General features: G+C 30.6%; 1 protein-coding gene across 1 annotated transcript in view; it reads left to right on the top strand.

Moving 5' to 3' along the window:
* LOC135125112 (ras-related and estrogen-regulated growth inhibitor-like) overlaps positions 1-13,943 on the top strand; it is a 194,381-nt gene that overhangs the window by 93,542 nt on the left and 86,896 nt on the right. The window contains exon 2 of the mRNA XM_064050461.1: positions 4,445-4,501. Within this exon, the coding sequence (XP_063906531.1) occupies positions 4,445-4,501 (57 nt within the window). The remainder of the gene's footprint in view (positions 1-4,444; positions 4,502-13,943) is intronic.

The following is a 13,943-nucleotide window of genomic DNA, read 5'->3' as shown; positions in this document are numbered from 1 at the left end:
AAAACATTCCAAAGCTGAAACGACGAAAAATTGGAATATCGAAAAATTGAGAAATCGAATGAGCCCAAAATCGAAAAACTGGAAAATTAAGAATTGAAAAATTTAAAAAATGAAAAATTCAAAAATCGGAAATTCGAACAATGGAAAATTTGAAAACTCGTGAAATACACATTCCAAAACTGAAATGACGCAAAATTGAGAAACTGAAAAATTTAAAAGTTTAAAAATTGAAATCGAAAGTTAAGAACTGAAAAATATGAAACTTAAATAATCGAAAAATCTAAACATCTGAAACCGGAGAAGTCGAAAGATCGAAAATTTAAAAATACGAAAAATTGAGAAATCTAAAATTTAAAAATCGAAAAATTGAAGGATCGAAATATTGGAAAATTAAAAAATCCTAAAACCGAAACACTGAAAATTTTAAAAACCGACATCAAAAATTCTCAAAGTCGACAAACGTAAAATTCAAAAAGTGGAAAAATTGAAAAATCAGAAACCCTAAAATTTAAAAAATTGAAAAAATAAATTATTGAAAAACCGAGAAACCGAAAAATCAGAAAAATAAAGAATTGAAAAATTTCAAACAAAAATATTCGAAGAATTGAAAAATCGAAAAATCTGCAACCGAGAAGTCGAAAAATGGACAAATTAAAAATTCGAAAAATTTTTGGAAACTCGAGAAATCATCATTAAAAAATCCAAAAATTGATAATCTAAAATCTAAAAGTGGAAAAATTCGCCAAAAACTCGACTAAAAAAACGTAGAAATCGAGAAATCTAAAATTTAAGACAATTTAAAATACAAAAAATTAATAGTCGAGAAATCGGATTGTTCAAAGAATCGAAAAATTCAAAAATTTAAAATTTAAAAGTCGAAAAACCGAGAAATCGAAATTCCAAAATTTAAAAAAAGAAAAATTCAAAAATTCAGAACTCGTGAAATTTAACATTCCAAAACTAAAATAACGAAAAATTGGAAAATCGAAAAATTGAGTAATCGAAATCGAAAGTTAAGAACTGAAAAATTTGAAATTAAAGAAAATCGAAAAATTGAAAAATCGAAAAATCTAAAATATCTAAAACCGGAGAAGACTTAAGATCGATAAATGGAAACATCAAAAAATTGAAAAATCGAAAAATTAAAAATTCGAACCATCAAAAAATCGAAAAGTTGATAAACCTAAAATTTAAAAATCGAGAAATTGAAAAATTAAGATAATCAAAAATCGAAAATTCACGAATTCAAAAATCTAAAATTTAAAAGTCGAAAAATGGAAAACCCGAGAAATCAAGAATCCCAAATTTCAAAAAACGAAAAATTGAAGAATCGAAAACTTGAAGAACCTAGAAATTGAAACATTCCAAAGCTGAAAAGACGAAAAATTGAGAAATCGAAATAGTCCAAAATCGAAAAATTGGAAAATTAAGGATTGAAAAATTTCAAATAAAAAAAATCAAAGAATTAAAAAATTGTAAAATCTGCAACTGAGAAGTCGAAAAATCGACAAGTTAAAAATTCGAAAAATTGAAAACTCGAGTAATCGAAACATCAAAAAATCCAAAAATTAATAATCTAAAATCTAAAAAGTGGAAAAATTTGAAATCAAAAACTCAACCCGAAAAATGTAGAAATCGAGAAATCTAAAATTTTAAAAAAATTAAGATACCAAAAAATTGAAAGTCGAGAAATGAGAAGTTCAAAGAATCGAAAAATTCAAAAATCTAAAATTTAAAAGTCGAAAAACCGAGAAATCGAAATTCCAAAATTTAAAAAAAGAAAAATTCAGAAACCGGAAAATTTTAAAACTCGGGAAATTTAAACATTCCAAGACTGAAATAACGAAAAATTGGAAAATCGAAAAATTGAGAAATCGAAATTTGCCAAAATCGAAATCGAAAGTTAAGAATTGGAAAATTTGAAATTAAAGAAAATCGAAAAATTGAAAAATAGAAAAATCGAAAAATCGAAAATATCTAAAACCGGAGAAGAATAAAGATCAAAAAAATTGAAAAATCGAAAATTTAAAAATTCGAACCATCAAAAATCCAATTAGTTGATAAATCTAAAATTTAAAAGTCGAAAAATCGAAAACCCGAGAAATCAAAGATCGAAAACTTGAAAAATCGGGAAATTGAAACATTTCAAAGCTAAAGTGAAAAATTGAGAAATCGAAATTGCAAAATTTAAAAAAAGAAAAATTCAGAAATCGGAAAATTTGAAAACTCGGGAAATTTAAACATTCCAAAACTGAAATAACGAAAATTTGGAAAATCGAAAAATTGAGAAATCGAAATTTGCCAAAATCGAAATCGAAAGTTAAGAATTGAAAAATTTGAAATTAAAGAAAATCGAAAAATTGAAAAATAGAAAAATCGAAAATATCTAAAACCGGAGAAGAATAAAGATAAAAAAAATTGAAAAATCGAAAATTTAAAAATTCGAACCATCAAAAATCCAATTAGTTGATAAATCTAAAATTTAAAAGTCGAAAAATCGAAAACCCGAGAAATCAAAGATCGAAAACTTGAAAAATCGGGAAATTGAAACATTTCAAAGCTAAAGTGAAAAATTGAGAAATCGAAATTGCAAAATTTAAAAAAAGAAAAATTCAGAAATCGGAAAATTTGAAAACTCGGGAAATTTAAACATTCCAAAACTGAAATAACGAAAACTTGGAAAATCGAAATATTGAGAAATCGAAATTTGCCAAAATCGAAATCGAAAATTAAGAATTGAAAAATTTGAAATTAAAGAAAATCGAAAAATTGAAAAAAAAGAAAAATCGAAAAATCGATAATATCTAAAATCGGAGGAGACTGAAGATCGAAAAAATGGAAAAATCGAAAATTTAAAAATTCGAACCATCAAAAATCGAATTAGTTGACAAATGTAAAATTTAAAAGTCGAAAAATCGAAAACCCGAGAAATCAAAGATCGAAAACTTGAAAAATTGGGAAATTGAAACATTCCAAAGCTAAAATGAAAAATTGGAATATCGAAAAATTGAGAAATTGAAACAGTCCAAAATTTCAACTAAAAAAAATTCGAAAATTTGAAAAATCAGCAAATGTACAATCGAGAAGTCGAAAAATCGAAAATTTAAAAATTCGAAAAATTGAAAAATCAAAAACCCTAAAATTTAAAAAATTGAAAAATTAAAATATCGGAAAACCGAGAAACCAAAAAATCACAAAAACTAAGAATTGAAAAATTTAAATTAAAACAGAAATTCGAAAAATTGAAATATCTCAAACCGAGAAGTCGAAAAATCCAAAGTTCCGGGTGTTTTGTTTTCAAAACAATTTGAAAAGATTTTGGACCTGAATTCTAGTGTTTTGTTTTTAAAACAATTTGAAAAGATCTTGGGACCATCAGGTGTTTTCTTTGTGCACAAAATCTTTCTTTAAAGAATATGATGGATTTTTTTAAACTAGTTGGGATCTTCTAGCGTTTTGTTTGTGAAAGAATATGCAGGAGTCTTAGGAACTTCTATTTTAGGATCTTAGGGAATGGGAAAAAATCTTCGAGGTCCCGTGGTATTTTTTTAAATTTGTTAATGTCAAAATATACAATCAAATATATAATCATTTTGACCGATACAGAAGCACTATCGAAAATTTAACATTTTAAACCCCTACAGGGGGCGCACAAAAAGTACCACCACAATTAGTCGAACAACACTTGTAGTTGTCTTGACACTGCGAGTCGAAAGTACACAAATGGGCACAAATACCCACTCCCATTGTCACAGGACAGGAACCTGGTTTGAGTGTCAAAACTGAAACACTCAGAAGCAACAATATAACTATAACTGTCTTCATGCTGGATTTCAAACAAATGTAAACAAGCCTCGACTTATATACCAAAATTTATCAATTATGTAAATAATAACTACCTGCTGAATCAACGGTTCAACCACAAGCGATAAACAATATCATGATCAGGTCGTTGCTCCAATTTGACAAATTAATTGTCGTGAGGTAAACATCTCTTTGATAAGGCCACAAATTTATACAAATGTTTTTCAAAACTTCTCTGAAGTAGAATTGATGGAATTATTTGTCAGCGGCAGCACAAAGCCCCCATTACTCTCCCCATTGACATCTAGCACTCCTCGTCCTGTCACCGTCCAACATGTTCGACATCGATTTCGGGCCGTGAGAATACATCATGATCATTGATTGCATCCGAGCACGAAAAAAAAAATAAATGATGGTACACGAGAGTGAATATTGATGTCCTTCAGGAATCTGTGGCAGCACGATAGAACCAGTTTTTGCCAAGATCTGAGTGACAACTCAATATCGAAGCTCTTTGGATGTCATTACATCACTCGGGGAAATCGTGTTCGTTGTAGCATCTCAAAAGTGCGCAAAAATGACGAAACCCGTATCATGGCTTCCTAATCGTATTAATTATTCCTTTCTTTGCTTGTTTCAGCTGTCACCGTTCGCTACCTAACGAAGCGTTATATTGGAGAATACAGTTCAACGAGTGGTGAGTAGATTTTTTCTTTGGCTTAATTAATGAGGAAGTGGGAGGTTTTTGTGGTGGTCGGTCTATTTCTGTCGGGTTGCGGAATTGATGGCTGTGGAAAGAGAACTAGCAGTTCTTGTGACTGGCGAGAGTTAAAATCACTCTTGACGAGAATATAATGAACAGCGACTTCCAGTTGTCAAATGTGTCGACTTTGTTACTAATCAAGAGAGATTGACGAAAAAGGTGCAAAGAGCTACCCAGAAACAACTCTAGCAGTTCCAGGAACCGGAAATCCTCGCGAACTAACCCGACCGCACCTCATTAATAAACTGGCTTTCCATTTATTCGTTAATTGGTGTCAGTCTGAAAAATCTATGAGTCAAGTTGTCGCAAGTTGCTGGATGTCGCTAAACGTCCGATAAAGATTGGACCACCTACTGTGCAACTGAGTAAAAGCCTCTTTCACAAGATAATGGTTAAAATGGCAACGCAATGACACATCACGGATAAACGCCTCTCTCACGTTCGTCGGAATATCGCAGCCAGTTGCTAGAACGGATGTGGAAGGCGCCAGGACGAGAGAGAAAAAAAGGGGATGGGAAAGATTTGCTGGTGGGTTTGGTATTCAGGAAAAAGCTGTTACCTACATAGGTTTAAGTGATCCAAAAAATGAAACCAGTTGGTCGAGAAAAACATCGACTGGGGGAAACATGTAGCGTAATTATCTTATTTCATTTAAAAGTATAATCCTTGCGGGGATTTTTTGCAATTAAGGCTATTTTGCTCTGGAATTTAGACTCATATGTGTGTTTGTGGGGAAAGAGTTTTTTCTGTAGAGAAGATGAGTTGGAATGAGGTGACTTTTTGTGCTTTTTCGTGATAGTACTGGAGAATGCTGTAGAAAGTATTACAAAGTTGCATAGAACATTGACTAGAAGAAAAAGAAAGACGACAAAGAATACTTTTTCTAGAAAATTTTAGAAATCCATAGATCCTAAGTTCTTGAAATTTTAAAGGTTCCAGGAAATCTAGGTGTGTTTTAAAAGGTAAATAAATATTCTATTGATTTAACAATTCATAGATCAAGAGATCCTTGAAAACTGTGAGAATCCGCAGATGATCCAAAAACTTCCAGATATTTCGGAGAATCTACGAATTTTGGAGGTTCTATATATAAACTCCAGAACTTGGAAAAAAAGTTTAGAAATCAGAAATTCTTAAGATCCTTGAAATTTAAGGATCCTATATAACTTCGATGCACTACAGATTTTAATAACGACTTTAAAATATAGAGGTCTTGTGATCTTAGAGATTCCAAAGATTCTAAATATTCTCGAGATTTTATAGCTCCTAGGAATTTTAGAATCTTAATGTTCCGATATGGTATCTTTAAATGATTTCAATGATTTCAGAGTTTGCAGCAATGCCAAAGATCGAACATATATTAAAGGTATAAATATTCTGGAGATATCAGAAATTTCAAAGTTCATTGAAGTTTTTAAGATTCTAGAAATTACTGAGCTTCCAGAGGTTTTGAAGGTACTAGAGTTAGTTATCAAGAGTCTTGGGGACTTCTAGAGTCTTTTTCAAAATGAGTAAGACTCTTGGGGCTTCTGGCTTAAATTGTTTTAGGAACTCAAAGAACCTTAAAGCTTGAGAATATACAAATGATCTATAAACTCTAGAGTTTGTAAAAAACGTCAGAAATTCTTCAAATCCTTGAAACTTAAGGATCCTAGAAATCTTAGACATACATATTTCAGATATTATAACGACTTCAAAATATAAAGATCCATATGATCTCAAAGGTCCTAAAGCTCCTAAAAATTCTAGAAATTTTAAAGGGTCCTAGAAATTCGAGAACTTTAGAGATCCTAAAGGTACTAGATGATTTCAAAATTTGCAACAATGTCAAAGCTCAAACATATTTTAAACACTATAAATATTCTAAAGATTCCAGAAAGTTCAAAGCTTCTAGGATTATCAAAGATTCTAGAAATGTCTGAGGTTTTAGAGATTTTAAAGGCACCAAAGTTGATGTAGATCTCAAAACTCCTAGATATTTCACACAATTTACGAATTTTGGAAATTCCATAAATTCCAGAGTTTGTAAAAATTTTTAGCAATTCAGAAATGTCAGAAATTCCTTAAACCCTTGAAACTTAAGGATCCTAGAAATCTTAGACATACTATATATTTCAGAGATTATAACGACTTAAAAATATAAAGATCCTTATGATCTTAAAGGTCCTAAAAGTCCTAAAAATTCTAGAAATTTTAAAGGGTCCTAGAAATTCGAGAACCTTAGAAATCCTAGAGATACTAGATGATTTCAAAATTTGCAACAATGTCAATGATCAACGATATTTTAAAACGCTATAAATATTCTAAAGATTCCAGAAAGTTCAGAAGCTCCTTGAATTTTCAAAGATTCTAGAAATGTTTGAGGTTTCAGAGATTTTAAAGGCACCAAAGTTGATGTAGATCCCAAAACTTTTCGATATTTCAGAGAATTTACGAATTTTGGAGGTTCTATAAACTCCAGAGTTGGAAATTTTTTAGAAATTCAAAAATGCCAGAAATTCTTGAGATCCTTGGAACTTAAAAAAATATAGAGGTGTTTGTGATCTTAGAGATGTCATAGATCATAAATTCTTGAAATTTTAAATGTTCTAGGAAATCTAGTTATAAATATTCTATAGATAGTTTTGTCAAAATTTAACAATTCATAGATCCAGAGATTCTTGAAAACTGTGAGAATCCACAAACGATATATATAGATCCAAATACTTCCAGATATTTCGGAGAATCTACGAATTTTGGAGGTTCTATAAACTTTAGAACTTGGAAAAAAATTTTATAAATCAGAAATTCTTAAGATTCTTGAAATTTAAGGATCCTATATAACTTAGATGCACTACAAATTTTAGAGATAATAACGACTTCAAAATATAGAGGTCTTGTGATCTTAGAGATTCCAAATTTCTCGAGATTTTATCGCTCCTAGGAATCTTTAAATAATTTCGATGATTTCAGACTGTGCAGCAGTGCCAAAGATCGAACATATTTTAACAGGTATAAATATTCTATAGATACCAAAAATTTCAAAGCTTCTTGAAGATTTTAAATTTCTAGAGATGACTGAGCGTCCAGAGATTTTAAAAGTACTAAGCTGGCAAGAGTCTTAAAGAATTCTAAAGACTTTTTTCAGAATGAGAAAGACTCTTTGGGCTTCTGGCTTAAATTGTTTTAAGAATCTTAAATAACTTTAAAACTTGAGAATCCACAAATATTGTAGATCCCAAAACTTTCAGATATTTCAGAGAATTTACGAATTTTGGAGGTTCTATAAACCCCAGAGTTTGGAAGAATTTTTAGAAATTCAGAAATGTCAGAAATTCTTCAGATCCTTGAAACTTAAGGATCCTAGAATATTACATATTTCAGAGATTATAACGACTTCAAAATATAAAGATCCTTATGATCTTAAAGGTCCTAAAAGTCCTAAAAATTCTAGAAATTTTAAAGGGTCCTAGAAATTCGAGAACCTTAGAGATCCTAGAGATACTAGATGATTTCAAAAGTTGCAACAATGTCAATGATCAAACATACTTTAAACGCTATAAATATTCTAAAGATTCCAGAAAGTTCAAAAGCTTCTTGAATTTTCAAAGATTCTAGAAACGTCTGAGGTTTCAGAGATTTTAAAGGCACCAAAGTTGATGCAGATCCCAAAGCTCCTCGATATTTCTGAGAATTTACAACAATGTCAAAGATCAAACATTTTTAAACGCTAGAAATATTCTAGAGATTCCAGAAAGTTCAAAGCTTCTTGAATTTTCAAAGATTCTAGAAATGTCTGAGGTTTCAAAGATTTTAAAGGCACCGAAGTTGATGTAGATCCCAAAACTCCTCAATATTTCAGAGAATTTACAAATTTTGGAGCTTCCATAAACCCTAGAGTTTCTAAAAATTTTTAGAAATTCAGAAATGTCAGAAATTATTGAAATCCTTGAAACTTAAAAAAATACAGAGGTGCTTGTGATCTTAGAGAATCCATAGATCATAAATTCTTGAAATTTTAAATGTTCTAGGAAATCTAGGTGCAAATATTCTATAGATAGTTTTGTCAAAGCTTCTTGAAGTTTCTAAACTTCTAGAGATGACTGAGCTTCCAGAGATTTTAAAAGTACTAAGCTGGGAAGTCTTAAAGAATTCTAAAGACTTTTTTCAGAATGAGAAAGACTCTTGGAGCTTCTGGCTTAAATTGTTTTAAGGATCTTAAATAACCTTAAAACAACTGATGTAGATCCCAAAACTTTCAGATTTTTCAGAGAATTTACGAATTTTGGAGCTTCTATAAACCCCAGAGTTTCTAAAAATTTTTAGTAATTCAGAAATGTCAGAAATTCTTCAGATCCTTGAAACTTAAGGATCCTAGAAATCTTAGACATACATATTTCAGATATTATAACGACTTCAAAATATAAAGATCCTTATGATCTTAAAGGTCCTAAAAGTCCTAAAAATTCTGGAAATTTTACAGGGTCTTAGAAATTCGAGAACTTTAGAGATCCTAGAGATACTAGATGATTTCAAATTTGCAACAATGTCAATGACCAAACATATTTTAAACGCCATAAATATTCTAAAGATTCCAGAAAGTTCAAAGCTTCTTGAATTTTCAAAGATTCTAGAAATGTCTGAGGTTTCAGAGATTTTAAAGACATCAAAGTGGATGTAGTTCCCAAAACTCCTCGATATTTCACAGAATTTACGAATTTTGGAGCTTCTATAAACACTAGAGTTTCTAAAAAATTTTAGAAATTCAGAAATTCCTCAGATCCTTGAAACTTAAGGATCCTAGAAATCTTAGACATACTATATATCTCAGAAATTATGACGACTTAAAAATATAAAGATCCTTATGATCTTAAAGGTTCTAAAAGTCCTAAAAATTCTAGAAATTTTAAAGGGTCCTAAAAATTCGAGAACCTTAGAGATCCTAAAGGTACTAGATGATTTCAAAATTTGCAAAAATGTCAAAGATCAAACATATTTTAAATACTATAAATATTCTAAAGATTCCAGAAAGTTTAAAGCTTCTTGAATTTTCAAAGATTCTAGAAATGTCTCAGGTTTCAGAGATTTTAAAGACACCAAAGTGGATGTAGACTCCAAAACTCCTAGATATTACAGAGAATTTACGAATTCAGATTCTCGAAACTTAAGAATCCTAGAAATCTTAGACATACTACATATTCTAGAGATTATAAGGACTTCAAAATGTAAAGATCCTTATGATCTTAAAGGTCCTACAAAACTTTCAGATATTTCAGAGAACCCAGGGATCTTGGGACTTCTAAAAACCTAGAATTTAGTCGAAAATTTTAGAAATTCTCGAGATCATTGAACTCTATGTATCCTAGCGATCTTAAAGTCCACAGGTCCTTGTGATCTTAAATATTAGGTTTTAGAGATTTTAAAGGCACCAAAGTTGATGTAGATCCCAAAACTCCTACAGAGTTTGTTAAAATTCTTAGAAATTCAGAAATGTCAGAAATTCTTCAGATTCTGCAAATTTGAGGATCCTAGAAATCTTAGACATACAGAAACATGTTTAAAATGGTAAATTTTTGTACAAAAATACCGATTTTGCCCCTCAGTCTGAAAACTAATGAAAAATTAATCACGGCTGAGATTGAAACGGTTGGGTGGAGCTTAACTGTGGTTTTCTTTTTACTTAATAGATTTAGTTTTTTAAGTTTCTTGTTATGAAAAGAACACTACACATAATAGTAATAATAGGAAAAATTTAAGCCCCGCCCACCCGCCCTGTCTCAATTGTGAGGATTTGTTGTATTCGTCGTAAACCAAGAGGGTGAATCGTAACTGCAAAATCGTTGTTTCTCTACAAAGAATTAAAACCATGTTTTTGAGCATCGTGTTACTCAAAGAACATTAAATGTATTAAATAAGAAGAAAGCCAAAGATAAGCTCCACCCATCCGTCGTGATGAGTTTTTCATTCGTTGTCAGACTGAGGGGCAGGGCGTAATTGCAAAATCGGTATTTCCCTACAAGAATTTACCATTTTAACATGTTTTAAGTTCGTTGTTGTGTAAAGAAGACTGCACATATTATGAAAAAAGGGAAAATGTAAGCCCCGCCCACCCGCCCTAACTCAATTGTGATAATTTGTTGTATTCGTCGTGAGCTATGGGGGCGGATTCTAACTGCAAAATCCTTATCGTATTGTTCAAAGAAAACTAAATGTACAAGCCAAAGATAAACTCCACCCATCCGTCTCGATCTCAGTCGTGATGAATTTTTCATTCGTTGTCAGACTGAGGGGCGGGGCGTAATTGCAAAATCAGTATTTCCCCACAAGAATTTACCATTTTAACATGTTTTAAATGTATTGGTGTGAAAAGAAGACTACACATATTAGGAAAAAATTGGCAAAACGTAAGCCCCGCCCACCCACCCTACCTTATTTGTGATGATTTGTTTTATTCGTTGTGAGCCAAGGGGGCGGATCGTAATCGCAAAATCCTTATTTTTCCACGAGAAATTAAAAACATGTTCTTGATTATCGTGTTTTTCAAAGAAAAATAAAAGTAGAATATTTCAGAGAACTTACGAATTTTAGAGTTTCTATAAACCCCAGAGTCTGTAAAAATTTTTAGAAATTCAAAAATGTCAGAAATTCTTCAGATCCTTGAAACTTAAGGATCCCAGAAATCTTAGACATACTACATATTTCAGAGATTATAGCGACTTCAAAATATAAAGATCCTTATGATCTTAAAGGTCTTAAAGGTCCTAAAAATTCTAGAAATTTTAAAGGGTCCTGGAAATTCGTGAACCTTAGAGATCCTAGAGATACTAGATGATTTCAAAATTTGCAACAATGTCAAAGATCAAACATATTTTAAACGCCATAAATATTCTAAAGATTCCAGAAAGTTCAAAGCTTCTTGAATTTTCAAAGATTCCAGAAATGTCTGAGGTTTCAGAGATTTTAAAGACACCAAAATGGATGTAGATTCCAAAACTCCTAGATATTTCTGAGAATTTACGAATTTTGGAGCTTCTATAAACCCTAGAGTTTCTAAAAATTTTTATAAATTCAGAAATGTCAGAAATTCTTCAGATCCTGGAAATTTAAGGATCCTAGAAATCTTAGACCTTTCAAAATTTCCAACAATTTCAAAGATCAAACATTTTTAAACGCTAGAAATATTCTAGAAATTCCAGAAAGTTCAAAGCTTCTTGAATTTTCAAAGATTCTAGAAATGTCTGAGGTTTCAGAGATTTTAAAGGCACCAAAGTGGATGTAAATATTAAAACTCCTCGATATTTCAGAGAATTTACGGATTTTGGAGCTTCTATAAACCCCAGAGTTTGTAAAAATTTTGAGAAATTCAGAAATGTCAGAAATTCTTCAGATCCTTGAAACTTAAGGATCCTAGAAATTTTAGACATACATATTTCAGATATTATAACGACTTCAAAATATAAAGCCCATTATGATCTTAAAGGTCCTAAAAGTCCTAAATATTCTAGAAATTTTAAAGGGTCCTAGAAATTCGAGAACCTTAGAGATCCTAGAGATACTAGATGAATTCAAAATTTGCAACAATGTCAATGATCAAACATATTTTAAACGCCATAAATATTCTAAAGATTCCAGAAAGTTCAAAGCTTTTTGAATTTTCACAGATTCCAGAAATGTCTGAGGTTTCAGAAATTTTAAAGACACCAAAGTGGATGGAGATTCCAAAACTCCTAGATATTTCAGAGAATTTACGAATCGTGGAGCTTCTATAAACCCTAGAGTTTGTAAAAATTTTAAGAAATTCAGAAATGGGAGAAATTCTTCAGATCCTTAAAAATGAAGGATCCTAGAAATCTTACACATACCACATATCTCTGAGATTATAACGACTTAAAAATATAAAGATCCTTATGATCTTAAAGGTCTTAAAAGTCCTAAAAATTCTAGAAATTTTAAAGGATCCTAGATATTCGAGAACCTTAGAGATCCTAGAGACAATAGGTGATTTCAAAATTTGTAACAATGTCAGTGATCAAACATATTTTAAACACCATAAATATTTTAAAGATTCCAGAAAGTTCAAAGCATCTTGAATTTTCAAAAATTCTAGAAAATCTGAGGTTTCAGAGATTTTAAAGACACCAAAGTGGATGAAGATTCCAAAACTTCTAGATATTTCAGAGAATTTACGGATTTTGGAGCTTCTATAAACCCTAGAGTTTCTAAAAATTTTTAGAAATTCAGAAACGTCAGAAATTCTTCAGATCCTTGAAACTTAAGGATCTTAGAATACTACATATTTCAGAGATTATAACGAGTTCAAAATATAAAGATCCTTATTATCTTAAAGGTCTTAAAAGTCCTAAAAATTCTAGAAATTTTAAAGGGTCCTAGAAATTCGAGAACCTTAGAGATCCTAGAGAGACTAGATGATTTCAAAATTTGCAACAATGTCAATGATCAAACATACTTTAAACGCTATCAATATTCTAGAGATTCCAGAAAGTTCAAAAGCTTCTTGAATTTTCAAAGATTCTAGGAATGTCTGAGTTTTCAAAGATTTTAAAGGCACCAAAGTTGATGTAGATCCCAAAACTCTTCGATATTTCAGAGAATTTACGAATTTTGGAGGTTCTATAAACTCCAGAGTTTGTAAAAATTTTTAGAAATTCAGAAACGTCAGAAATTCTTCAGATCCTTGAAACTTAAGGATCTTAGAATACTACATACTTCAGAGATTATAACGAGTTCAAAATATAAAGATCCTTATTATCTTAAAGGTCTTAAAAGTCCTAAAAATTCTAGAAATTTTAAAGAGTCCTAAATATTCGAAAACCTTACAGATCCTAAAGATACTAGATGATTTCAAAATTTGCAACAATGTCAATGATCAAACATACTTGAAACGCTATAAATATTGTAAAGATTCCAGAAAGTTCAAAAGCTTCTTGAATTTTCAAAGATTCTAGAAATGTCTGAGTTTTCAAAGATTTTAAAGGCACCGAAGTTGATGTAGATTCCAAAACTCCCAGATATTTCAGAGAATTTACGAATTTTGGAGGTTCTATAAACTCCACAGTTGGTAAAAATTTTAGAAATTCAGAAATGCCAGAAATTCTTCAGATCCTTGAAATTTAAGGATCCTAGAAATCTTAGACATACTACATATTTCAGAGATTATAACGACTTCAAAATATAAAGCTCCTTATGATCCTAAAGGTCTTAAAAGTCCTAAAAATTCTAGAAATTTTAAAGGGTCCTAGATATTCGAGAACCTTAGAGATCCTAGAGACACTAGATGATTTCAAAATTTGCAACAATGCCAAAGATTTAAACATATTTTAAACGCTACAAATATTCCAAAGAGTCCAGAAAGTTCAAAACTTCTTGAATTTTCAAA

This window comes from Zophobas morio, unplaced genomic scaffold, assembly GCF_036711695.1.
Source record: "Zophobas morio isolate AGI-343-1 ecotype UQ-CSIRO unplaced genomic scaffold, CSIRO_AGI_Zmor_V1 ptg000008l, whole genome shotgun sequence".
Taxonomy (NCBI): Eukaryota; Metazoa; Arthropoda; class Insecta; order Coleoptera; family Tenebrionidae; genus Zophobas; species Zophobas morio.
The sequence above is the reverse complement of the archived record's forward strand: the minus strand, read 5'-3'. Positions and strand labels throughout refer to the sequence as shown.